This window comes from Fusarium oxysporum, chromosome 15 (genome assembly GCF_000149955.1).
Source record: "Fusarium oxysporum f. sp. lycopersici 4287 chromosome 15, whole genome shotgun sequence".
Taxonomy (NCBI): Eukaryota; Fungi; Ascomycota; class Sordariomycetes; order Hypocreales; family Nectriaceae; genus Fusarium; species Fusarium oxysporum.
The window spans coordinates 1,093,649-1,116,705 of record NC_031000.1 but is presented as its reverse complement, the minus strand read 5'-3'; the positions used below and the strand labels follow the sequence as shown (position 1 = coordinate 1,116,705).

The window sequence follows — 23,057 nt, the reverse complement described above, 5'->3', positions numbered from 1 at the left end:
GAAGAGGTACGGGCGAGCTGTGGAAGATAGCTCAGCGGGATATCGATGAACAAGAAGCCTTGTATGCTGCCACGGAACAGGAGGAGAGTTGTATTGTAGTTCAGTCCTAACTTTAGTAGAGTTTATAATGAGCGTATAGCTCGGATAAATCAAGACTATACAAGTTAAAGTCAGCGATTTGCTTTGAGTAAAGATTAGCGGTTGATGGACTTCAAGTAAAACCACTCGAAATAGTTCCAATCCGATAGCGGAGTGAGCTATATCAGATATGGTAACTCGGACGAGACCCGTCCAGTTTTAGAAGAACAGGTACCCATCCGCCTATTAGCCGCCCAGGAGCAGGAGATGGAAAACAAGAGGTGCACGGGCCACTAAAACTGGTATTGGATGTCAATACCAGTGGTAATTGGTACAGTAGGGGGTCTGCGAGTCAATAGCGCGAGTCCAAATGCGTACTCTGGGCTTCTTACATTGTCAACACTCTGTCTTGTAGCTTTATTTTGCGATTTATATCTAATTTTCTTGACGAAGATGACAACAACATAGACGTTCCGAATTTTCATTCATCCCTTAATATTACTTCATTCGTTGAAGCAAGACTCTGCCCCCATTGACCTTTTCTCTATCCGTAAAAGTCAGTTCCAGTCCCGAGGGCTTGCCATCCGCACCAATTCTGAATTCCGCCACCAAAAATACTTCGGGTAGTCCATCTCCTTCTAGAATCGTTATAAATGCAACCCAGAAGTCACCAGATACGTGATGCAGCGTCACACGTGTCTTCCAAAGCAAGTCTTTCCGATGGGCAACTAAAACTACCCCCATCGGAGTCCCTTTGCTTACGACTTCGACAAACTCCCAGGTTCCATAGCCTAGAGCTTGGTATTTTCCGGAAAACTCTGATACATCCAGCGAGGGAGGTTGATTTCCACTAGGACGGTTTGGGAAGAGAATTTCCGTGGCGTTTCTGACATCCCTCTTCTGTTTGCGCTGCGCATTCCGCAAACTACCCCTTTTCGTCAGTCTGCGTCTTACTAAAAGATCTCGAATCAAGATGAGACTTACTCTTCTGCAACATCATGACGTTTCTCCTCTGGTGTTCCGAGTTTGTCATAGATAACCCGTCTCATAATAATTTCTGTAGCTGGGCTAGGACAATTGGCGAGGATCACGACCCCGTAATCTAAGTCAGGAAGCCAATAGACTAGAGCAACATGTGAGTTAGTCGATCCAGAATGCCAGTAAATAACATTGCCTTGAATCGATGTACGCCACCAGGCCAGTCCATAGAGGGAAACGTCCAGTCCGTTCGCAGGGTCTGGGTTATGGATAAACCGTGGCCTCCGGATGTCTTGGTGAACTTGTTCTGACAATGGCGATGCCTTTCGCAGGAGACATTTAATCCATTTAGTATAGTCAACGACGTTGGAGATAATTGCGCCCGCACCGCTAACGATCTCTGTGGGTAAGAAAGGGACTGCTTCGTGGCGCTTATTATGCTCGTCCCAGTAATAGCCCCTGGATAGGTGCTCTGGAGCATCTTTGGCCTGCTGCAAATCCAAGAAAGTCGAGTTCATTCCGAGAGGCTCCCAAATAAGTTCCTTGAACACATCTCTCAGCCTTTTACCAGTAACCTTCTCAATGACATAGGAGAGTACGGCGTACCCTTCGTTGTTGTAATCAAACTCGGTACGAGGCTCTGCCCTGAGAGGGAAGTGTCGGATGTTTCGGACAATATCTTTGACTGTCCATGGTCTCCCATTTTCTTCAAGTCTGATACTGAGGTCGTTGTTGCTTAAACCACTGCAATGACTTGCGACATCTTCCAATGTAAGGTTGTTTGTCGCCCATTCATCGCTTGTGACGAAATCGTCTCGAATGATTGATATGATTGGAGTTCGCCAACCCTTGGAAAGAGCAGGATACGCTCCGCTATCAATCAAGTGGGCGAGAGCTGCGGTTGTAAATGCCTTGGTGGTGGACCCTCCGTACCAGAGAGTTTCCGGCGTCGCAGGGGTATCAGGTAGAGTCGCGTATCCAAAGCTCTATGTGATGTGAGCTTAGCTGAAGGCTCAACATCGGATGGGTAGGTTTACCTTGGTGAATGTATCGTCCCCATCGACGACCGCGATAGATAGACCAGCAAGCTTCCACTCGTCCCTAGTCTCGACAATGAAGTCTACTAGCTTTGGCTTAAAAGGGTTGCTCATCTTCGCACCACCCATACTTGGGATCAAACCCGGCGTTGCAAAGTATGCCGTGTAATTAGGCTGATTACCGGTAAGCTGTGTCCGGCTTAGCCTACGATGTAGCTGTGAAAATAGGCCCGCCATAATGATGCTGTTTATTTATCCCGTTTTGTTATTAGGCTATCGTGTGGCTCAGTCAGCAAAAGGCGGGGTAACTGCCGAATTTAAGGCTACCATGTGACCAAAGCTTTGGACACCGTGGCCTCAGGACGAAAACCCAGCCAGAGTCTGCTTCTTCGTGAACAAGAAACTAGATTACGCTAAGTGGTGCTTTAGAGAAGGAAGCAGAGACCTTTTCTCTCTTGATCTAGTATTCGGAATAGAGGAAGAGCAACAGGTTGTGAGACATGACGTTTATAATCCGACCCAAGCCGTCTTCAACGAGTATGTCAGCCGCTGGGATTCACAACACTGTAACGGTGGTTTGCGGTGGAAGATCTTCCATATACGGGCCATGACGCCTATGCGGCTTGGACCGAGAAGGTGTATAACTGGCAGAGCAAAATTGGGCTGGTAACGGACGATATGGGAATCTACGAAGGCGTCACTATCGGAGATGGCCAAGATTGCAGTAACATCATTAAGACGCAGTGGTTATGCAATACTGGTATCTTCCTCCACGGCGCCGCCGCGTTGTACAATCTTACAGAGAGCGACACATGGAAAAAGCGCGTAGGTGGTATGACGAGCGACGTCTGGAATAAGGTTGTCAAGAACTACATCATCAACGAGCAGTTCTGCGAGGCGCATAAGCAGTGCAACCAGGAGCAACGGAGCTTCAAAAGATACCTCGCCCACTGGATGGCCGCTACTTCTCAGGTCGCCCCGTACACCAACACGAATATCACAACACACCTCAAATCGAGCGTCCAAGCCGCTGCCAAGGTCTTTGATGGATGTCCCACGAGAGGGTAGGAAGGGTCCGCTGGCACGGCGTGCGGCTTTTCCTGGTTAGCCGATTCATTTGACTACATCGTTGATTTTGGCCTGCAGATAAACGCCGCATCTATCCTCATGTATACTCTGGTGGATAAGGCCAAGGCGCCCGTTACATCCAAGACTGGAGGAATTTTCAAGGGCAATCATGGTGGCAGGGATACCAACTCGGGCCAGGAGGACGGAAAGCTCAAATATAAGACCATCACAATAGCAGAAAAAGCGGGCGCTGGCATCTTGACACTTCTTATTGCCACGGGTTTTGTTGGAGGTACCGCTTTCTTGGTTATGGAACGGTAAGGGGGGACGGCGTTGAACAGTATTTTGGCATTTCCCAGTAATATGGGGCGTTATGGATTACTTAGAATTTGGCTATATGGGGCGTATGATAAATAGTCCAGCTGTGGCATGGATGCCTCTCAGTCATGGTAAATGGTGGTACACAGTATTTAGGAAGAGAAGACTTATGCGGTTCCTTATATCGATATGTTCTACAGAGAATAAACGTTAATAAACGAACAATTTAGTATTCTTAGTGCCATTAACTAATTATAGAAGATAACTGCTTGATTACTATTACTTGCAATAAACTAAACTAAATGATATTTGTAGGATACTTGGCAAAAGCAGCAGCATAACTTTTATATGCCAATTCAGAAAAAAATCTTTTTCCAATTTTATCATCGCCATCAGCACCATCGTCGTCATCGGCAGCGGCTCTCATAAACCATACCATAAAACGACGACCTAGCTTTCTTACTGCGGTTAATGACGGGTTACGGAAGGTGTTGTTTCAGGTCATGAACCATGTTGTGGCTTGGTTGAACGCGATATCGACGATGATCTTCGACCGACGGGACAACAATAAGCCGCCTTTACGGGCTGACCCTGCCGCAACACTGAAGCATTATTCGGACCAAAATGACCGGAAGGCTGAGAAAAGGTTTGATGCTTTCTTCTGGGATCAGAAATATCCTCTTTTAGCCCCTGAGGCTGCTCCTATCCTCCTGCACCTGGAAGTTCTTGATTTTCTAGTGAAGCATCTCAACGACTTCAGAAACCCAGCAGTCAAGCTATACCTCGATCAAGCGCCTAAAGAAATCGACTACGCTTAGTACATAAAGCGCTGTCGCACAAGACATGGGATAGGGTATTAACAATCGTCTGATGGTATATAAGGGACGACTTTTACTTAGAATGAATGCAGTCACCTTGTAGTGTGGTTCTGAATGCGGCTATACACGGACTAACATCTGCCATGCCGAGTTTCCTCGGTCGACCAACTGTGACCTGGCCAAGTCGTTTGGCCATTACATTACGGACGATCAGGTGCTTGGGGCGGACTCCGCCTTCTTGGGTAAACTTAGATCCGGGGCCTTTGAGGCAGCGCTGAGCAGGGGGTTTGCCAAGCAGCGATGAGCACTTCGTATTCCTTTCGTCGAGCACAGCCCTCCGCTAAAGATGATTACAGGGTTCTTTGTGAAAGGTTGAAAGATGTGGGGTACACGTGACGTAACCGCAGGGGTCGTAACAATTCAGGTAAAGAAGTTTTATTCATAGCTGGTAACCTAAATTCTATCTCAGGTAATTAATGTGTTGTATATATACGTGATGGATCCAATGTGGTGAGGGTGAGCCCAAGTGAGAGGCTCACGCTGGGTCAAGTGAGCTTGTAGGGAAAGCTCACGCTGCCTGGAGCGAACTATAGGGAAAGCTCGCGGCCTGGTGAGTGAGCCTGGTAAGGGTCACGAGGCATGCAGTGAGCCAAAAGTTGGTTGGCTGGAAGAAGTGGGGTACGCGTAATGTAACCGCTGGGGTCGTAATACACAATCTAATAGCGGGGCTCTTAAAAACTTCCCCAAAAGCTGCATCAATTCACCTTTACTTATAACCTCCCTCCTTAGCTACACATACCCTCTATCACTCAAGTCCGCACCAAGCAATGGCCAGTCTGCCTTTTCTTCCCAATGAAGTCTCTCTTTTTACTCTTAACAAAGCCCATCCGCGGGATTGGCTTTCCCTTCGGCAAACATGCAAGGAACTCAATGAAAAAACAGCTCACCTCGTCACTGACTTCTTCTTTCGGACGCGTGTAGTCATGCTCGAGCGGAGAAGTCTGCATTGTCTCGAAAGTATTGCAAGAAGTGAGTCGCTCGGGCAGTCTGTTGAGGAGCTTGATATTTGCACCAGTCATCTGCTACCACTCGATGAGGTGGAGGCGATCGAGCGACCACATAGCGAGTATGAAAGCATGATGAAGCATCTAAAGAAGAAGAACGACATAGATGCTATCCTCCACCTTGGCATAGAAGACTTTGAAGAGTGGGTCAGAAGGTGGCCGATTAATAACGGGGAGGGGGGTTGGTGACGAGGATGAACAAGACGTCGATAACGACCAAGATAACCAAGCGATGGACTCTGGCATCGGCGATGACGACAAAGCGGCAAGGAGCCGACTTGAGCAGATTAACACGCAAGAGTACAACAGACATCTACATGATCAAGATGATATGATGCGTGCAGGCTACGATGTAAAATGCTTGGCAGGAGCTATGACACACCTCAAAAGTTGCAGAAAGATCAATATCAGTACAAGCATACACGCCTGTGGACTGAGACGGCTAAGACAACGTATTGGTATCCTGCCGCAGAGGGGACTTACATTCAAGTCGAAAGCAAGCATCCGACAAGTACATCACATCGTCCAGGTTGTTCTGGCGGCCATAGCAGTCAGCAGAATTTCGGTCCAGCACCTGGATATCAAACCTAGTATGATGCTTGAGAATGCCAATCGGATTAGCCCTTTCATGCTTATGGGCCCGTCATCGTCTATCATCCTATCGAAATCTTTCCCTACCAGTCTGCGCCAACTTCAAATCTCACTCGATCCGGAGTCTCCTCCAGAAGACACGATTTCAGGCAGAAAATGGGGCACTGGTCTTCTTCAGTTTGTGCACCTTCTGCCCGAGCTCTCTGATCTCGAGCTTAGCTTTGAGTATAGGGATGAGGCAGGTCGATTCTCCGAGATTGCCAAGGACCTCTATATCCCCAAACTAGAAAGTGTAACGTTTCACTTGGTCGATACCACCAAGGAAGATATCACAATCTTACTTCTATGTCATCACCGAACGCTCCGGACAGTGGTTTTAGAGTCGATCCAGCTTGATGGAGACCTGACAGCTTGGCGCTGGCTGATTGAGGTTGTTTGGAGGAGCCTAGAGCTTGATGAGTTTTGTATTCTCTCAAGCTGGGCAGAGAGGAAAGATGAGGATTTTCCTTTTGCAAAATTAGAGGATATTACGATAGTAGATAATGATAGCTATAATGACGCTGTCAGAGGATTGATATAGTATTATGACCGCTCAAGTTCTCATACGAATCTAATGTACACCACCTTTTACAGACCCTAATCGAGTCCGTGGCAAACCTGCAGTTAGATCAGTATCGTCTAAACGAGGCGAAGAGGTTAGTTCTGTATTCTAGTAGGTTCTGCCAAGAAGAAACTTACTGGGAACGTCATCGAAGTCGCAGTTGCCCTTAAGAGCAATGCAGGGAGTCATCTTAGCAGCGACGCTGCCAAGGTCTGAACAGCGGCATCCAAGGTCGGTTGTCTTGGATCCGACTCCTTCAATGACGGCTTCCGTGCAGGTAGCGGCGCAACGCTGAAATCTCCGACACCAAGCCAGGTAGAGTTGTGCAGGAAAGCCCATTATTGATGTAATTGCAAGATGTTTGCGGAAAAGAAGAGAGGTTATCAGGGGTTGTAATTGGATGCTACAGAGAGAAGGGGCTTCGTCTTTTTATAGCTTTGTTCGATACCGAGTACGAGACTTGTGGATAAAACAAGATAAGACGGAGAGACACTTCTAAAAGGATGCTGTTAAGACTCACCATTCAAAAAGGGTTTAGACTCGCCATTCATAAAGGGCTTAGACTCGCCACTCAAAAAGGGTTTAGACTCGCCATTCATAAAGGGCTTAGACTCGCCACTCAAAAAGGGTTTAGACTCGCCATTCATAAAGGGCTTAGACTCGCCATTCAAATCAGGTATAATGTCATGTATTACGACAAACCACTAGGGTGGGCGCATCCTAGCTCTTTCTTAGAGCCTAGACCTTCTTGCGCCTACAATCGTGTGAACTAAGTGTCAGCGTGGTCCTTGTTTTCCGTTTTACCCTTATCACCAGAAGTTCTAAGCCTGGCGTTTCTTAAGTACCCTATATCCAGTTTCGCTGCTCTTCTTCACCACAAGACAGAATGCAGCTTCACGATAGACATGAACCTTCGGAATCGAGAGCCAGCACAAGAGGGTACGACTGGTGTCACGGACTGTGCTCTCGCAGCGTTCTATCACCAAGTCTAATGCCCTCGTGGTACACGATAGTTTCTGTTCATCCACAGACAAGCTTCTAATACCCGGATCGTCCTGCCAGCACCCTTGACCCATAACATGGTCTGATGTCAATAGGGGTCTAATCTATTTATTACTATGGTTTTCTACTGGTTTTCCCCCAGGTTATATTACTTACTAGGAAAAACTAGCTATCTAGGCTTAAAAAGCTTAGTAGTCATCGCCTTTATTAAAACCACTTTTTTGCAGGACTATAAGGCATTTAAGGTCTTATAAGCTAGCTATTTCTAGCTATTTATCTTACTTAATGCGTCTCTTTTACGAGATAGTAGCTAAGTCTTTCTTTTAGATATTCCTATCTTGTAAGCTAGATCTTAGTTAGAGAGAAACAGCGGGGCAGAGAAGGTTAGATAATTAATACTAACCCTATCCTAACCCTAACAGTCAGCCTCGCACTTAATTTACATATGAGCGCTGCAGCTTACATGCACGCTCTTTCAACCCCAGTGATATCCGGTTAGTGCGCTTGGCGTGCCCGGTGGGTCTAACCAAGCTTTCCCGCCAAGAGAACGCAGATTGACTCTTTTCGAGACGTGGTTGAGACAGGCGGTCGAGCTAGAGCAGCAACGTCTGCTATGTGCTCAGTGCTGTTTGCATCAGAGGCATCTTCTAATCTGCCTTACCTATGCAAGGGAGTCAAAACCTGAGACGCCAGGCCCCTCTATGTACAACGTTCCGCAAACCATGTCATCTTATCCTATTTGTCGTCGTTACTCAGCTGCGGCCCGCACGTGGCCAAGAAGCATACCACAGTGGAGAAGGGGGGGGTTCCACCAAATAAGCACGGTTTCTCCGAGAAAGCAGGGGTATCATATTTAGAATTAAAAGAAACAACTACTATTGACGGGCTCGCATTTCAAGGGCCTGTTAAGTGGGGAGTTCTGTGCTTTTTCCTGATGATTAGTATGGTAGTGGCCACGCGTTAAGTTGCGCCAACTGCAAAGCCACTGGATTGTATCAAAAGTCCCGTTAGCTCACAATTAGCGTTTCCCCACTAGAGCTGGTTTCCGCCAGGATCTCGGGATTACACGGGAATCGTAGAACGCTCTCGGCATAAGAACAGCAAGAAACCAAGCTCGCAGTCAGTCTCAGTACCTCTAAATTCAGTCCCTTAACCTTCCTTACCGTTACGATGGCCACAACAACGATTTCCCATGGGTCATATCTCACCTCGACCTCCTCAACCGTCATGGCCAGTTGCACTACAGCAGTACCAGGGATGCACGGCTACGTGCCATTCGACCCTAATACCTGCAACTCCAACTATCATTTCTACCCAAGCTTCACTGGCAATCTTGCCTTTGCCACAGTCTTCGGATTGAGCACCATTGCCCACTTGATCGAAGCAATCGCGTTTAGAAAGGTCTGACATCTATCCCCAGTAAATCCAGAAAGGAGACATTGCTGATCAAAAGAAAAGAAATTCTGCTGGGTGGTCATTATGGGAGGGGCATGGGAGACAGGTGCATTCATTGCCCGAACACTCGGCTCCCGTGACCAACAAGAGGAACAGTTTGCCTTTTGGGGGCAACTTCTCTTCATTTTGGCACCACTCTGTTCGTCACGTTAACAAATGGTATCTAAGATTCCGCTGCTAACCGTTGAATTAGGGGTGAATGCCTTTGTGTATATGACAGTCGCGCGAATGGTACATTTCGGGCTTGCCGACAAGCAAATATGGAATATCAAGGCGACCAAGCTGACCGTCATCTTCGTTTGGATCGATGTCGTCTGCTTTCTCGTCCAAGCAGGCGGGGGTGGCATGCTGTCAAATAAAGACGAACCGAACATTGCCAGAATCGGTACAAAGGTATATACAGCTGGGGTGGCGATACAAATGACCTTTGTAATTATCTTTGGAACCATGACTGCGTGGTTCTATCGCAGAATACATCAGGTGCCTCGCTGCAACAATGGCCGAATGAAGGGTTTAACATTGGTGATGTTGGCGGTATTACTTCTCATCGTGGTAGGTTTGAAGACTCAGAGATTTTGAACGAACTCATGGCACGACAAGTCACGGCTAACTTCAGAGTATTACAGGTTCGAACCATTTATCGCTTGATTGAATTCGGACCGGGCCTCAATGCAGACAACCCCTTACTAACGAAGGAAATCTATCCTTTCGCCCTCGATGCATTTCCGATGAGCTTGGCGCTGATAATGCTCAATGCCATGCATCCTGGCCTCGTTCTACGTGGGAAGGATAGCGAATTTCCCTCTCTCGGCCGAGCGGAAAGAACAGCTGTACGAAGGCAGAAAAAGAAGGAACGCCAACAATCAAGGACTACTAACAGTACTCGTAAAAAAAGTGAGTATATCCGTATGGAGCATATCGGATAGCAAACTAGTCGCTAGATGTTAGGACACGTCCGCGTGCTTGTTAGATTAATTAACTGTTAGACATCTCGCTGCAGGTACACAGTAGAAGTGTCTTTCGAATTAAGCGCCAGCTACAAAGCCCGGGGCTACAGTTACAGGTTATGTGGTGATGGTAGCTTGGCAGAGCCGTGAACAACACGCCATCATTGTAAGACGTAGGGAGAATAGGATGTCAATTAGGTTGTACTCACTCTTCAGCAACTAGCCTTACTTAGGGTCCAAAGATCGGGAGTCTCGAAGGCTTCTTCGTTTTTCTCACAGCGCGCTTCACGATGCGCTTGTTAAAGCTGAAATAAGAGAGAAGGCTCCACTCTAGCAGTCTGAATTTAGGGGCAAGCACCTAAGCTTCCTCATTCAATTCCCGCTAAAATGACGTCCCTATTTCCCGTATATCGATGACTGTAAGTATGAATCCGTTTACAGATAGTCTCTGGCGCTTGATGTTTGTTCTGCTGCATAGCCATCGCATGTAAGTTTACCACATCGCGATTCCCAGGCAAATCTGATGCACTAATTTAGAAATTTAAGAATAACCTTGCATGATGAGTCTCAGGGATATCTACCCCGGCTTTAGAACTTCTGGTGACAAGGGTGAAACGGGAAACAAGGGCCACCCTGGAGGTTCGTCGTAATAGGCGAATTATACCTGATTTGAATGGCGAGCCTAACCATAGCTGGCTGTATTACGTGCTTGCGCGAGGGGGGCATTCCTGTCTGTGGGTCTAGCGCCCTTCCCTGGGAGCAGCCTCCTGATAGCTTCGCGAGGGGGAGCGGCCGCCATGTTGAAGCGGTGTTTAATTATGCTTATCTTTCGAGTCGGCCTGTGCCCTTCTCGTGTACTACCTTGACGCTTGCTTCATAGACATTCTTAGCCGCCCAGTCAACCGGCAACCGACCTCTGCGTCAAGCTGATAAGTGCATGGAGTCTTATAGTTACGGCCGCATTCACTGGACCGTTTCCCATCCCTATTGCAATAGTGTAAGAAATAAAGTCTTGAGTTCTCTTAAGCACGGCTCTTGTTGTAAACCAGTGGCTCGCGGCCAAAATCAAAGCAAGGTTCAGGCATAATAGGCGGCTCTATTGTGGATATCTTCTCAACTCGGAATTCTCCATGAGGCTCTCCTGAGCTTCTTGGTTCTTTGGGGATAAGTTGAGTTGACTCATCCTTCCAGACATGCTTGAAACAAGCTGCCATCGGTCCATTTCCACAGTCTCGGGGTACCAATTTGGCATCCTTCAAGGCTTAGTTTGAATTGCGGCCGTGTGAACGCGCGGCCCCTAAAACACGCCAATAGCACACTCGGTGAAGCGAATTGTCATAGTGAGGTTCTTCGGCCCTTCTATAGGGAGCTGGTGAAGCCGAAAAAGATACGTGGCCCTTGCGGTTGCCCCAGATCTCTTCTCTAACTATTGAAAAAACTCGTGAATTAATACCGAAATTCGTTAGTCACATATGGGTACATCACCGATGTCGTTCTAGTTTGACATGCCATAATCCTGGCTCCCTAAGCCACGATACTTGCGAATCATGAACACAAAGCTTTATTACGGTTGCGCACAAATGGTGCCCATTTGATGCCTATCATATTCAGTTCTATTTTTCCTATAAGTAGACGGCGCATGCCATTATGCTGGCATGGACTCAAACACGGTTGTCCTTCACTATTACCGCCTGATAATCGACTTGTCTGATCAACATATAAGTGACATTAGTGGTGTATAAATATACATCATGCTGCAACTTTGGATTCTCATCGCCAGCCTCACTATAGGTTCCTTCGCTTTGTTGGGTGCAACTGCCCAAGTGAACGACCGCAATCCGCTCACCGAGGAGTTCGGCGATTTTGCGGCAGAGACATTGGATAATTGGAAAGTCCCGGGTTTATCCATTGCTGTGATTGACGGCGACCAGGTCTTTGCTGACGTATGAACTTGATCCCTCTGCGCTCTGCAACATCGGCTTGAATGCGTGACTGTGAATAATACTGATGCGGATATAGGGATACGGCTTTTCGGCATTGCCTGATAAGCCAGCCACGCCGGAAACACTCTGGTACGGCGCTTCAACTACAAAGGCACACACTGCCGCTACCCTAGCTCACCTGATCGACTCCGGAAAGTACCCGGCTCTCGCTAACGGTTGGTCAACGACAATATCCTCTATCATTCATGACGATTTCGTTCTTCAGGACTCGTGGGCGACAGAGCATATCACACTAGACGATGCTATAAGCCATCGCACAGGGATGGCACATCACGATAAAGCCTACGCGGGGGTAGTGAAAGGAAAGGAAGCTAAGCCTAAAGATGTTGTCCGCAACTTGAGGAATCTACCCTTAACCACCGAACCACGGCTCAAGTACTCTTATACGAATCTGATGTACACCACACTCTCACATGTTATTGAGACCGTCACAGGAAAATGGCTTGGAGACGTGATGAAAGAGCTGATCTGGGCTCCGTTGGGCATGAACTCGACCTTTTTCGACTTGCAGGACGCAAACCATGCCCCTAATCAACTCGCTTCGGGTTACTACTGGGACAAGAAGGAAGGAAGATACGGTGAGGTTCCTTTTATGAACGTTACCCAGCTCAGCGGCGCCGGGGCAGTTTTCTCCAATGTCCTCGACTACGCTAAGTGGGTACAATGCCTGCTTGACGAGGCACTTCCATTCCCCAAAGAGGTGCACAAGGATATAAAGTCTCCGAGAATGCTTATATCCACGCAGCCGGATGGTTCCAGCGACATCGTCACATATGGACTAGGCTGGTATCGCACCCTATTTAAGGGGCATGTTATATACACTCACGGCGGAGGGGTGCATGCCTTTGGAGCCCAGGTCTATTGGTTGCCCGATATCAGTTATGGCGTGGTTGCGTTCGCGAACACGGCCATTACTTCAAATGCCGTGGAGGAAATCCTGGCATGGAAATTGATTCAGGACCGACTTGAAATCCCAGAGAACGAGCGCTTTGATGTCAAGTCTAAGTTCGTCACATCTTCTATTGTCCTACGAAATATTCACTGACTAAGATAGATATCAAAAGACCATGAAGGAGTTAGGCCCTACCGCAGATGAGTCCGTTGATATTCTCTACCCTGAGCGCCCCAATCCGCCGTTGCCCCCTACTGTGAACATCACGGAGTTGCAGGGCATATACTACGACCCAGGGTATGGACAAATTACGTTACGGGAAGAACCTCACCCTGATAGATCAGATGAGAAGATTCTTGTCGCAGACCGCCAGGAGATGACATGGAAGTACCAGATGAGGCTGCATCACGTCTCCGGTGACTATTGGATTATCTACCTGCCTTTTTTGGAGAATCCAGGGTATATGGTCGAGTTCGTAGCTGGGGAGTTCAAGATCGGAAATAATGGAAAGGCGGTTGGACTTCAGGTGGACTGGGTCAGTCGATTTGATGATGTGGTTGAGGGAAACGTCCTATTCAAGAGGGTTGACTAGTTATAGGCGAGGTAGCAACAGCTTGGTACACCTAAATACAAAGTAAACTTCGTGCATTTATACATTAAATGATAGTTATATTGCAATTCGGAACACCAAAGCATAGATGCGTATTGTTGTACAATAGTTGTATGTTATGGGGTAGTGTTGTACAACTTTAGTAGAGGAAAGGTAGTGTCGTACAACTTTACAACAGTTGTGCAACCATAAGGTCACGTGCAACGACCAAACGGGTAGAATTAAGGTGCCATGGCTCTATATCTTCGTCTATAGCATTCTAGTCGTCTTGTAGACCTACATCCATAGGTGCCCCATAATCTCCAGCCAGCGGATTGCATACTAGACCCAATCTACCCTCTCCGGAGGGGACAATTAGTCCTTCTCGTAGCCTGTTGCCGATACACTCCACCTTCTCAAGATTCTTCCAAGTGATTCGAAGCCGGTCCCACGAAGCAGTACGTCGAGCACCTGAGAATGCTCTCTCTGGCTCAGCTGATTCAGATGGGATGGAAAGGATATCGATAGCCATCCGACTGAGTCGTGGATACTGTGCCCGTTGCTCAAGACGAGACCACCAGTCAAGAGGAGTACAGTCGATTTCAAGAGGTAAAGCGTTGATATAGGAATCCAGATTGTCTACTGTACCAAGGACTGCTTGTAATTACTAAATTACACATTTTTCGTCCGTGCGCTGACCCCCTGTCGCCTATCAACCATTCAGCATTCATGTAGGGGACTACATGATTGAAAAATACATACAAAATGAAATGGCGCTATTGAACCATAGGGGGCAACATGTAAAGAAACCCGCCAAGTAAAATAGCCCAAAATAGTATGTATTAAAAGGCAACATCCAGGTATGTATTTTTCCAAAGTATGAATTAATATAAATCCAAATTACACTGTTGCGATAAGTTTGAAGTTTGGTGATTTTTTTTTTGATGTGGTTGTCGAGATTGAGATTGTGTTATGTGATTGGCCAGGCTGCATGGACCGTGCATTTCGGTACATTGAGGAGAGACAAGTAGCCATTTGGGGTAGGGGATAGCATGGGAATACCGATTTGCAGTAAGGGTTACCAATCCAAGCCATAATATATTAAAAGCAGATTAACCAACAAAGTTAAGTTTCCAGTTCAGAGGGATTCAATATATTTAAATCCAGTCAGGTTTAGATCATATTATAAGTGTATTATATAGTATATTTAGCAGAGAATGTTTAGCAGGGAATGTAGAAAAGTATAATATAAGGGTGATTCCATTAGCCAGGCAAGAACCAACCAGCCAGTCCAACGAGTCAGATATAACCCTAATCAAGCATGTAGACAAGAAATGCGCCGCATTTCCACTTCTGCACCAATCAGAATCTCCATATTCTTACCACATATTTCTCCCCATGGCTGCAGCATACAGGATGGCCTCGCTTAATTCATGGCCGACCGCTTGGCATCATTGCGGCCACGGTAAAAAAGCCCAAACCAACATGGAACGAAGACTATTTGTTGGGCCAATGGTACGATACAGTACCCCGGAGTCCAGCTGCCGTAGAAGCCCGGCTTCGAGTTATACTGCGTGGTGTCGGCCTCATGGTTGATCGAGCCACGTTCAACTTGGCCAAGACTTCATACTGATCTCGATGCTGGTTGAATACCTACTAGAAAGATGACTTTTGACCCCACAAATTCAAAGTTGAGAACTGCCTGAAAAGATATGTTGATGTATGGAAAAGGTTCATTTGTTATGTGTTTAGAGTTCAACATTTTGAAACACATCAGCAGCAAGATATATACAGCTTACGACTCGGACGCGATGAAACCATCATGATGTGTCATATACGATATCTGGTTGCTCTTCTACAACGCGAGGCTGTGAACTCTAACTGGAACGTGGATAAAGGACATAAGGAAGATAAGGATAAGCCTAGCGACTGTAGTAATAGAGATAAGTATGAAGATAAAGATGACGATCGTGATGGAGCTAACAAGGAATGGTATTAACAAGTACGACCGAGTCGAGACTAAGAATCATGCCAACAAAAACGATAAACATTGCACTTGTTAAGGATTTGGGTGAAGATAGGGCCACATCCTTAATACGTGTATGCCAAGAAATTATGATGACAAAGGAAGATTTCTGCGTAGCCGCTGAGTTTATTGTGTATTTAATGACTGAGCAGTACAAGAGACTCCATCTCAAGGCGACCACAGGCTGACCCCCTCACCGACTGCAGCGATCAACCTCGCAATAGGCGGGACCATCAGAATTTGTTGACTCTGATCTCTTCACAAGGTATCTCGGTGTACCAGAGTAGGTATTTGAGTCATGTTGCTTGCTTTTAGTGGTCCTCTGCTGCAAAGTCCGCTTCGCGTCATTGCGCACTTTTTCAGCGATGCACTTCAAGAGCTTCCTGTGAGCTTCTCGAGCTTCCGCATCGTCCTCGTCAGAGATTTCCGGTAAACGCCAATTTGGGTACAGATTCAGATGCGACGGCCGAACTTGTATCTGACTCTGTGAGTGCGAGCTGAAGTAATAGTGACATAAGCGACAAGTTGGCTTGCTGGCGCCGATGTATTGCCATTGCCGCCAAAATCTATTTGGCCTTGTGATTCCGTTCTTGGTGAGGTAGTGATGAATGAGGACTTCTGCGTGTACGATTGGCCTGAAAGTTCTCTTCAAGAGTTGAATTTGGATAGCCTTATCCAGACCCATCCTGCGGAGATCCTCTGCATCCTGCATAAGCTCTGGCATTTTTACTTTCTCGAAAGCCTCCATGTGTTGAACAATGGCAACAGCTGTCAGGTCTGACTGTGCAATGGGCTTGGATATGCGAGTACTAGACGGTAGTGAGGTGATCTTGAAGTCCTGAAATAGTAGCGGCCAGGCTGCTGCTGCACAAACAATAAAGTTCGCAGCTTGACGGTAGGAATGCCAACGGCCGAGATAATGTTTTAGCTCGCACCACGGCCCAGACCTGAGGAACTCGCTGCCCCTGGCTTTCGTTCTGACGGCTTTCTTGATCCCTGTCATCGCCAGCTGGGCATTATGGATCAGGTTGATCAGCCTTTCACAATCTCTCAGTGCTGGGGTAAAGTTAGTCTCGGTATGTATAAAGTACGTCGACAGAAGGAGGGAGACTTGCACTTGATTTCCTCCTGCTCGCGTACGTTGTTGACCGAGAAGTTGCATTTCTCTCTGAGCTTTTGAAGCTCACTCTTCAAGGCCTCTGTGCATCGTTGGAGTCAGTGTCATGTAGTGTGTCATACCGTCTTCGGACTGTCGCCGTTCGTGATCTTCCAGACAAAGGCCTAAAGCCTTATCAAGTTTGTCTTTGTATTCGGTAATTCGGGGCATGTTGAAAGCTAATATCATCCTGAGTACTCTCTTCTCGGGGGCATCGGAGCTAAGATTTTGGGGGTTCTGCCCGGCCAACTGTAGTAAGTTCGTTACGAATCTCGCGGTTGCCCTAGTCTCCTCTTCGTCCTTCCTGTTCGCTGCAAACACGAATTCGGGCCCATTCGTCCCTTCGAGAATTGTCATGGCGGTGACCGAATTTCCGCCTCGTTCATTGTCACAGACCTGGGCGAGATTATTTACGAGCACACGAAAGGCTTCGAAGTCGGATTGCAGGTTGTCAAAGTCGACCGTCGCGTGGCTTTCTGGTTCTTCTCGGGCCAGGTTGCAACTTTGAATCATTGCATACTCGAGAACGATTGGCTCGTAGAGAAGTCTACGCTGGAAGGGATCGAGACCAGCATAGTATTGGAACTCCGAAGTCTGGACTACCGTCATTCTTGATGATGCGTGATGATGCTATCATGGGAGAACTCCTGCCTGGTAGCTTGATGTAGCATTAGCCGAGCTATGGTGATCAAACGCCTGGAGTAAAGACAGTTAAGCAGTTTTCTGCCAGGGTTCCTAAGGCAAATGAATAATAAAGTCTAATTCTTCAATACTTCGTACTAGGCCGGCATCATCATCGGTGATGACCTATGACACAATCGTGAGTAATATGGCTGGGGAACTAAGGTCGGTTTTGGCCGAAAAAGGCTTTTTCCACCGCATCGGTATTCCTCGTCTGATTAGCCAGGAGCTATTGAAGCCCACCGGAAAGCCCCGACTTGCTAACACCAGCTTCGGATACCAGGTTAGTATGAACTCCCATATCCACTCGAGTAGTAAACATCGAGCGTATTTACCACAAGAAGCTGATAAGATACAGAAATCATTCAGGAGAACTCTTGACAACAGATGCTCACTAAAAAACTAATTCGGGAAGCTAAGCCGCGCCGCCGGGACACAGTTGCGTCATTCGAGTGGTGGCTTACATACCCTTCCCCCCGCAGTGACACCCTGACCCTGGAAGTATAACTATCTCACATGCCCCCGCAATGCTGGTCCGGATTACTTTCAACCAAAAAGGCCAAAGGGCGCGTCTTGCGCTTTTGAAGTTCGTCACTTGCACTTAAACACTGAGCTTACAACTAGGTATACACGGCAACTATGAAGTGTGGAAAAGGCATCGCTTTTTGCTGCTTTGAAACATATACATTAGCTGATGAGTTCCCAGACACCCCTCAATTATGGAGCTAGTACCAGAAACGGCTTTTAAGCCGCATGCCTTGAACCCAACTCTCCTGAACAACACCGGAGGGATTGTAACCGAGGCACCTGGGATGCCACAATATGGGGACCTTATCACTGTCAACTCGATCTCCCTAGGCCATACAGTCAACCCGGCTCTCGTACACGCTACGGCTTCCACCGGCACTGTCACCGCTATCCCTTCTAGTTGCTTGAAGGCATAGTCTTCTCGTGGCTCGCATGCTAACAGTCAGGAAGACGATGAATGGAGGATGCTTATGAAGGATTGCGAAAATGTCCCCGCTGAAGTCAAAGCAAAGAGTCCCGGACATGTTATCAACGCCATTGGACTATCCAGGTGTGACATAGAGTCTACTCAAACTCTAGAACAGCATTTGCCGACCCACGCAGTCAGTCCGAGCAAACATATAAGGCATGCCAGGGGGCCCAATAGGGAGTATTGTTGTTCCTGGCCCGCGTGCTCTCGGACTTTTTTGACAAGCAAAAAGCTGAGGTAAGCGCCTATCTCTCGATTACCGACAGTCGAAGTATTGGTTAGTTGGTTAATGAGTTCCGCAGTATTCATATTCGCACAATGCATAAGCCCCGGACGCTTTGTATAGCAGGATGTGGACAGATATTTGGGGACAAGAAGCCCATGCTCTGGCACGTCAGGGTCTACCATCGGCAGTTCCTGCCCACCCTAGATGCGTTCAAATGCTCTATCTCGGAATGCAAGAGAGAGTTCACCCGCCCTGATAACCTTAAGCGTCACATTGAGGAAGTGCATACCAAGCAAAGATGGAGGAGGAAATGATCATGGGTGGACAAGGTTCTCCCAGCGTTGCAGAGGATGGGAGGGACTAAGGCGTTATCAGTTGATTGATTAATTGATTATATCCTGCGCGGTCGGAATCGTCTAAACGACTATGCCTAATTAACGGGGTCCAGCAAATAGCCGAGGCCTCGCGGATTAGCATTAGTTTGCATTGCCCTACTTCGCCAAAGTTAATAATAATAGCTAGCTATCACTGCCGCGCACTTAAAGAATGAAAACTCAAAGCATGTTCGCCGTTAGCAGTTGCAGAGTCTGTTCCACTCTTTTGACTTTCTTTTCATACCCTACCAGTTACTAAGCTCCCCCCCACGTCCCCCATATAACTCTTTCCAGAAACTTAGCTAACGTGTTTGATAAGCGAGCGACGCAGTCAAGCGAGCGACGCACTGCACTGTATAGCTAAAAATAGCTTACCCTATCGTAATTTACACCTTAAATAAAACAGCTAAAAATATAAAAAAAAGTATTTTTAGTAATAGTATAATAATAGCTATGTTAAATACTTTTCCTAGATTTTGAAAAAAATTCCTTTATAAAGAAATGCTTAATTATACAGTGTATTTTACAGTGCAAATAGATTTTAAGGTTTATAGCTATATAGAATTTTCTTAGATTTTTTAAGAAGAGAAGATAGCTTATTTTAAGAGTTATATATATGCTATTAAAATTATAGCTATTTTAGGCGTAGTTTGGATTTTTAAAGAGTTTTTTAAAAACCGGATTTAAGGTGTATAGGGTGGTGCGTCGCTCGCTTATCAAACACGTTATTGGAAAACATGAAAATATATATTTCTTTTTAATGGTTAGATATATATTCCTGCTGTTCTGCAGCTGTTGGTAAAGTCAAGACTTATGTAATTCGGCACATTACATCCAGCCCTTGTTACAATATAACCTCCACTTGTTTTCTCTCGTGTTTCATCAATGCTACATAGGGTGTTGATTGATTTAGCATCCACATTGAGGGTTATCGCCAGCTAGGACGTTTGCGTGAGTTACCAAGAATGGACGAAAAATGCAGGCGAACTTGAAATGTATTTATATCTATTGAGTTTGATCATCTGTCTCATTTGGCGCGCGGTAATAACATTGGGGCCGAGACCCCGGATGATCACATTGGCGCGCGCTAGCGAAGTTGAGGCCCGCGTCCTATGCCCTGCCATTCTGACATACATTTCTATATATATATCCTATAGTTAATAATAAATAGAGGCAGGATGCCAACTAAGTTATCACTGTCAAACTTGCCAACTGCCTTGGAATTAAAACTTTATCTTTACTGATTCTTTTTTATATATGTTAACCTGCTAATCCGGCTTGTTAATAAAGTACCTGATCTGCTTCCAAACTCTCAAGATAGGTGGCAATAAAAACCGGCTGTATATTGCCTTATACCCCAGTGGAGTCGTCAATAACGAAGAGCAAAGGTAATTACTACAGATACTGTTTACCCAGCTAAAGCTAAATTTTAGCTATAGGTATCATTGGGGCTTTCTTATCGGACCAAAGAACGAAAAAGGTGCCAAAGTCTCTGGTATACGCCACCATGTCAAGAATCACCCTATTCGCAGCTGGATATATGAGGAGATACCTCTGTCCAATGTGCGGAGTACCAACAATCTCCTCGCTCGTATTGTCATTGCCAAGATCGAAGACGAAGGCCGGCTGGTCGACATTATTCGAAACACACCCGTTGCCCAAAACGACCCTAACTGGCGTTACCGAACATGGGTCGCCCAAGCTTTGTCCCAGATAGCTCAAGATGGCATGGCTACTGGGACCGCGGAACTGGATTAGAAAAAGATCAAGGCGGTTGCTCGTGAATATGTCGCGAGCAAGACTGCAGCTGGAAGATATCTCAATGCCGCGGATATGGCGTTGCCGAAGCCGACATATGATATGCTCCAGGGGAAGGAGGTTGTACCTTAGCTAGCAGGATCCGTTTCTGGTTGATATTTGTTTCTGTTTCGTTCGTGCATCTGGTAGGATTGTGTTTCAGACAGGGTATTAGAACTGTATTTGGCAAGACTTCAGATATCTCCCCACCATCTTTGGCGTGTCTTCTCCATTTCAAGCTCGGCAGGGTAGGGATCAAGAAACTGAGCAATAGAACCTTGCCATGCTTGCCGAGTATAGTTCCCACACCATGCAGAAGTGTATTCCCAGTAACAAGGGTACCAACCCGCAAACTCCCAGTCAATGATACCGACGACATATCCACCGCGAACCAAAATGTTGAAGGGATTTAGATCTCCATGAGTAAACACCGCCGGTGGCCACGGGCCGTCCTGTTTACTCACCATTTCTTTTATTTCCTTCCATTCTTGATCATGCATTTGGTCCGGCTGTTCTTCTGGCCTGAGATCTTCACGTAACCATCGATGGAAATCTTGGACACACTTGAACGGCCCGAATCTGGGTCTTGACCGTGGTATGCGGGAATCGCGCAACGAACCGCCTCGACAGCTTTCTACTCCTGTGCCAGGAGGTGGCGGAAGAGCCCTCAGTTCCTGGAACATTTGCCGAAGCTGTGCGAAAATGTTGTCCAGGTCGGCATCGGACAATGTTGGCCAGGCTTCTGCGAGAGAATTTCCTTGAATGCGCTCCATAACGATAAAAGCTCGATTCTTGTAGATAAATGAGCTGTAGACAGCCGGGATAGGGATAGAAGTATTGGCGGCGACGAAGCTCATAGTTGCTGCTTCGGTAAGATGGACAAATGGCCCCGTCTTGACGATGAGGTGTTTAGAAATGGGAATACAAGGCCCATTGTGTTCGTACAAGCGCGCGGTAGTTTTAAGAGCGATGCGGGTCAGCAGGCGACGAAGTAGCGTATTTTTTATGGCCAAGGAGTCTGTACCGTCGTGTTAAGTGGCCGTTCCGTCGTCGGGAGGAACGTAAGGTGTTGACATGCTGGAAGCTAACTAAGCGGAATCGCTGGCTTAATGGAATTAGAGGCGCTGCTTTATGTATGGCACGTGGCCATCAGCTTATTTAGATGAAAGCGCGCCGTGGAAGCTGACACATGGGTAGTTCAAGAAGTGACGAATAATGTGCTTAGACAGGATTAAAATTATTGCGCGCCGGTGTTGCTGATTCTACACCCCGTGATGTCCCTTGTGTATGAAGCCATCAGGTTAGTCGAAATTGCCGTTGCAAGTTTCGCGGTCATTGCACTAGCCTATCTGGGTCTTAGCTCTCCCAGCTTCTAGCAAATCAGAATTTAGCGGCCATATGCTAACTTCATTAGATTTTGGCGGTCATGCACTAGCCTAATCAGGATTTCGCGGTCAACCCAGGGGCTAGCACATCTCATCAAGCTGTAGGAGCTTCGAAACAGCCCAAATCAATCACAACTATACTTTATCTTGATAACTATGCCCGAAGCACCTGAAAAGCGCGGGCGACCACGGAAATATGCTACATCAAAGGAGAAAGCAAAGCAAGATGTCAATGCTAAACGCGCCCGACGACGGCTTCGGAACTCGGTGCATGGAAATATCCGATGTCGAGCCGATTCTCCTCACTCTCTTCAATATCCTCATCCCCGGTGACAAGCTGACATTGCTGCGTCATATTTTCCCTAGGCACTTCCTATCAACAAGTTCATGCTTTATGCAGCTAAAAGTTGGTAAATATGCACTGACGATATGCTCTCCTGATTGGTTCAGCGGTTGAAACAACAGGGATGTAAGCGCTGATGAAATAACTGCCTGCGCTGCCTAATATCGCAGGACAATTACCCCGCCCTCCTGCGACAAACATATGCTGTTCAAGTTCATTTCATCTAGAATGAAGGATAGCATCATGGTCATGCGTCAATCCAAGGACGAGACAAATCAAACGCAAGACCTGGGCGAATCCTGGTCTCCGTATAAGCCTCTGAGCCAACATCGAGATTGCCAACAGATTCACCCCGAACCGACTCTGCTGAACGCAGCTTCGCAGAGAAGTTGTACAATGACGACTATTGGAAGCGCCTGTGGATAATCCAGGAGATTGGGCTAGCCCAGAAGATTAAAGTATGCTTTGGAAACTCGGCGACAGAATGGAAACAGTTTACGCAGTTCATCACCATGCACAACTTTGGATCTAAAGGCCCTATAAGGTTGGAACGGCAGCGAGAGGAGAAATATACCGGGTCAAACACCTTGCTTCAGCTACTGCAGGACCATAAAGAAGCAGATTGCCAAGA

The 23,057-nt window shown here is 46.9% G+C and overlaps 12 protein-coding genes across 12 annotated transcripts; 7 read left to right on the top strand and 5 right to left on the bottom strand.

The window, feature by feature from the left end:
• Positions 1–576: 576 nt before the first annotated feature.
• FOXG_14367 (uncharacterized protein) lies at positions 577–1,075 on the bottom strand (the record flags this gene model as incomplete). The annotated part of the gene is made up of 2 exons (XM_018394433.1): positions 577–716; positions 1,063–1,075. The coding sequence occupies 2 exons, from the start codon at positions 1,073–1,075 to the stop codon at positions 577–579; spliced, it is 153 nt and encodes a 50-aa protein (XP_018254574.1).
• Positions 1,059–2,330, bottom strand: FOXG_21695 (beta-lactamase; the record flags this gene model as incomplete). Its single annotated transcript, XM_018402042.1, has 2 exons — positions 1,059–2,042; positions 2,094–2,330. 2 exons carry the CDS (start codon positions 2,328–2,330, stop codon positions 1,059–1,061), a joined length of 1,221 nt encoding a protein of 406 aa, XP_018254573.1.
• Positions 2,331–2,771: 441 nt separating this feature from the next.
• FOXG_14366 (uncharacterized protein) lies at positions 2,772–3,482 on the top strand (the record flags this gene model as incomplete). The annotated part of the gene is made up of 2 exons (XM_018394432.1): positions 2,772–3,144; positions 3,202–3,482. 2 exons carry the CDS (start codon positions 2,772–2,774, stop codon positions 3,480–3,482), a joined length of 654 nt encoding a protein of 217 aa, XP_018254572.1.
• A 539-nt stretch (positions 3,483–4,021) lies between these two features.
• FOXG_21694 (uncharacterized protein) lies at positions 4,022–4,297 on the top strand (the record flags this gene model as incomplete). The annotated part of the gene is made up of 1 exon (XM_018402041.1): positions 4,022–4,297. One exon carries the CDS (start codon positions 4,022–4,024, stop codon positions 4,295–4,297), a length of 276 nt encoding a protein of 91 aa, XP_018254571.1.
• A 983-nt stretch (positions 4,298–5,280) lies between these two features.
• Positions 5,281–6,532, top strand: FOXG_21693 (uncharacterized protein; the record flags this gene model as incomplete). The annotated part of the gene is made up of 2 exons (XM_018402040.1): positions 5,281–5,504; positions 5,539–6,532. The coding sequence occupies 2 exons, from the start codon at positions 5,281–5,283 to the stop codon at positions 6,530–6,532; spliced, it is 1,218 nt and encodes a 405-aa protein (XP_018254570.1).
• A 30-nt stretch (positions 6,533–6,562) lies between these two features.
• FOXG_14365 (uncharacterized protein) lies at positions 6,563–6,892 on the bottom strand (the record flags this gene model as incomplete). Its single annotated transcript, XM_018394431.1, has 2 exons — positions 6,563–6,609; positions 6,691–6,892. The coding sequence occupies 2 exons, from the start codon at positions 6,890–6,892 to the stop codon at positions 6,563–6,565; spliced, it is 249 nt and encodes an 82-aa protein (XP_018254569.1).
• Positions 6,893–8,782: 1,890 nt separating this feature from the next.
• Positions 8,783–9,936, top strand: FOXG_14364 (uncharacterized protein; the record flags this gene model as incomplete). Its single annotated transcript, XM_018394430.1, has 4 exons — positions 8,783–8,956; positions 9,014–9,149; positions 9,204–9,403; positions 9,481–9,936. 4 exons carry the CDS (start codon positions 8,783–8,785, stop codon positions 9,934–9,936), a joined length of 966 nt encoding a protein of 321 aa, XP_018254568.1.
• A 1,772-nt stretch (positions 9,937–11,708) lies between these two features.
• FOXG_14363 (uncharacterized protein) lies at positions 11,709–13,444 on the top strand (the record flags this gene model as incomplete). The annotated part of the gene is made up of 3 exons (XM_018394429.1): positions 11,709–11,900; positions 11,977–12,965; positions 13,015–13,444. The coding sequence occupies 3 exons, from the start codon at positions 11,709–11,711 to the stop codon at positions 13,442–13,444; spliced, it is 1,611 nt and encodes a 536-aa protein (XP_018254567.1).
• A 2,216-nt stretch (positions 13,445–15,660) lies between these two features.
• FOXG_14362 (uncharacterized protein) lies at positions 15,661–17,232 on the bottom strand (the record flags this gene model as incomplete). Its single annotated transcript, XM_018394428.1, has 3 exons — positions 15,661–16,523; positions 16,559–16,666; positions 16,707–17,232. The coding sequence occupies 3 exons, from the start codon at positions 17,230–17,232 to the stop codon at positions 15,661–15,663; spliced, it is 1,497 nt and encodes a 498-aa protein (XP_018254566.1).
• Positions 17,233–18,023: 791 nt separating this feature from the next.
• On the top strand, positions 18,024–20,659 carry FOXG_21692 (uncharacterized protein; the record flags this gene model as incomplete). The annotated part of the gene is made up of 3 exons (XM_018402039.1): positions 18,024–18,231; positions 18,283–18,382; positions 20,341–20,659. The coding sequence occupies 3 exons, from the start codon at positions 18,024–18,026 to the stop codon at positions 20,657–20,659; spliced, it is 627 nt and encodes a 208-aa protein (XP_018254565.1).
• Positions 20,660–20,892: 233 nt separating this feature from the next.
• FOXG_14361 (uncharacterized protein) lies at positions 20,893–21,555 on the bottom strand (the record flags this gene model as incomplete). Its single annotated transcript, XM_018394427.1, has 1 exon — positions 20,893–21,555. The coding sequence occupies one exon, from the start codon at positions 21,553–21,555 to the stop codon at positions 20,893–20,895; it is 663 nt and encodes a 220-aa protein (XP_018254564.1).
• Positions 21,556–22,239: 684 nt separating this feature from the next.
• On the top strand, positions 22,240–22,416 carry FOXG_21691 (uncharacterized protein; the record flags this gene model as incomplete). The annotated part of the gene is made up of 1 exon (XM_018402038.1): positions 22,240–22,416. One exon carries the CDS (start codon positions 22,240–22,242, stop codon positions 22,414–22,416), a length of 177 nt encoding a protein of 58 aa, XP_018254563.1.
• Positions 22,417–23,057: the final 641 nt, after the last annotated feature.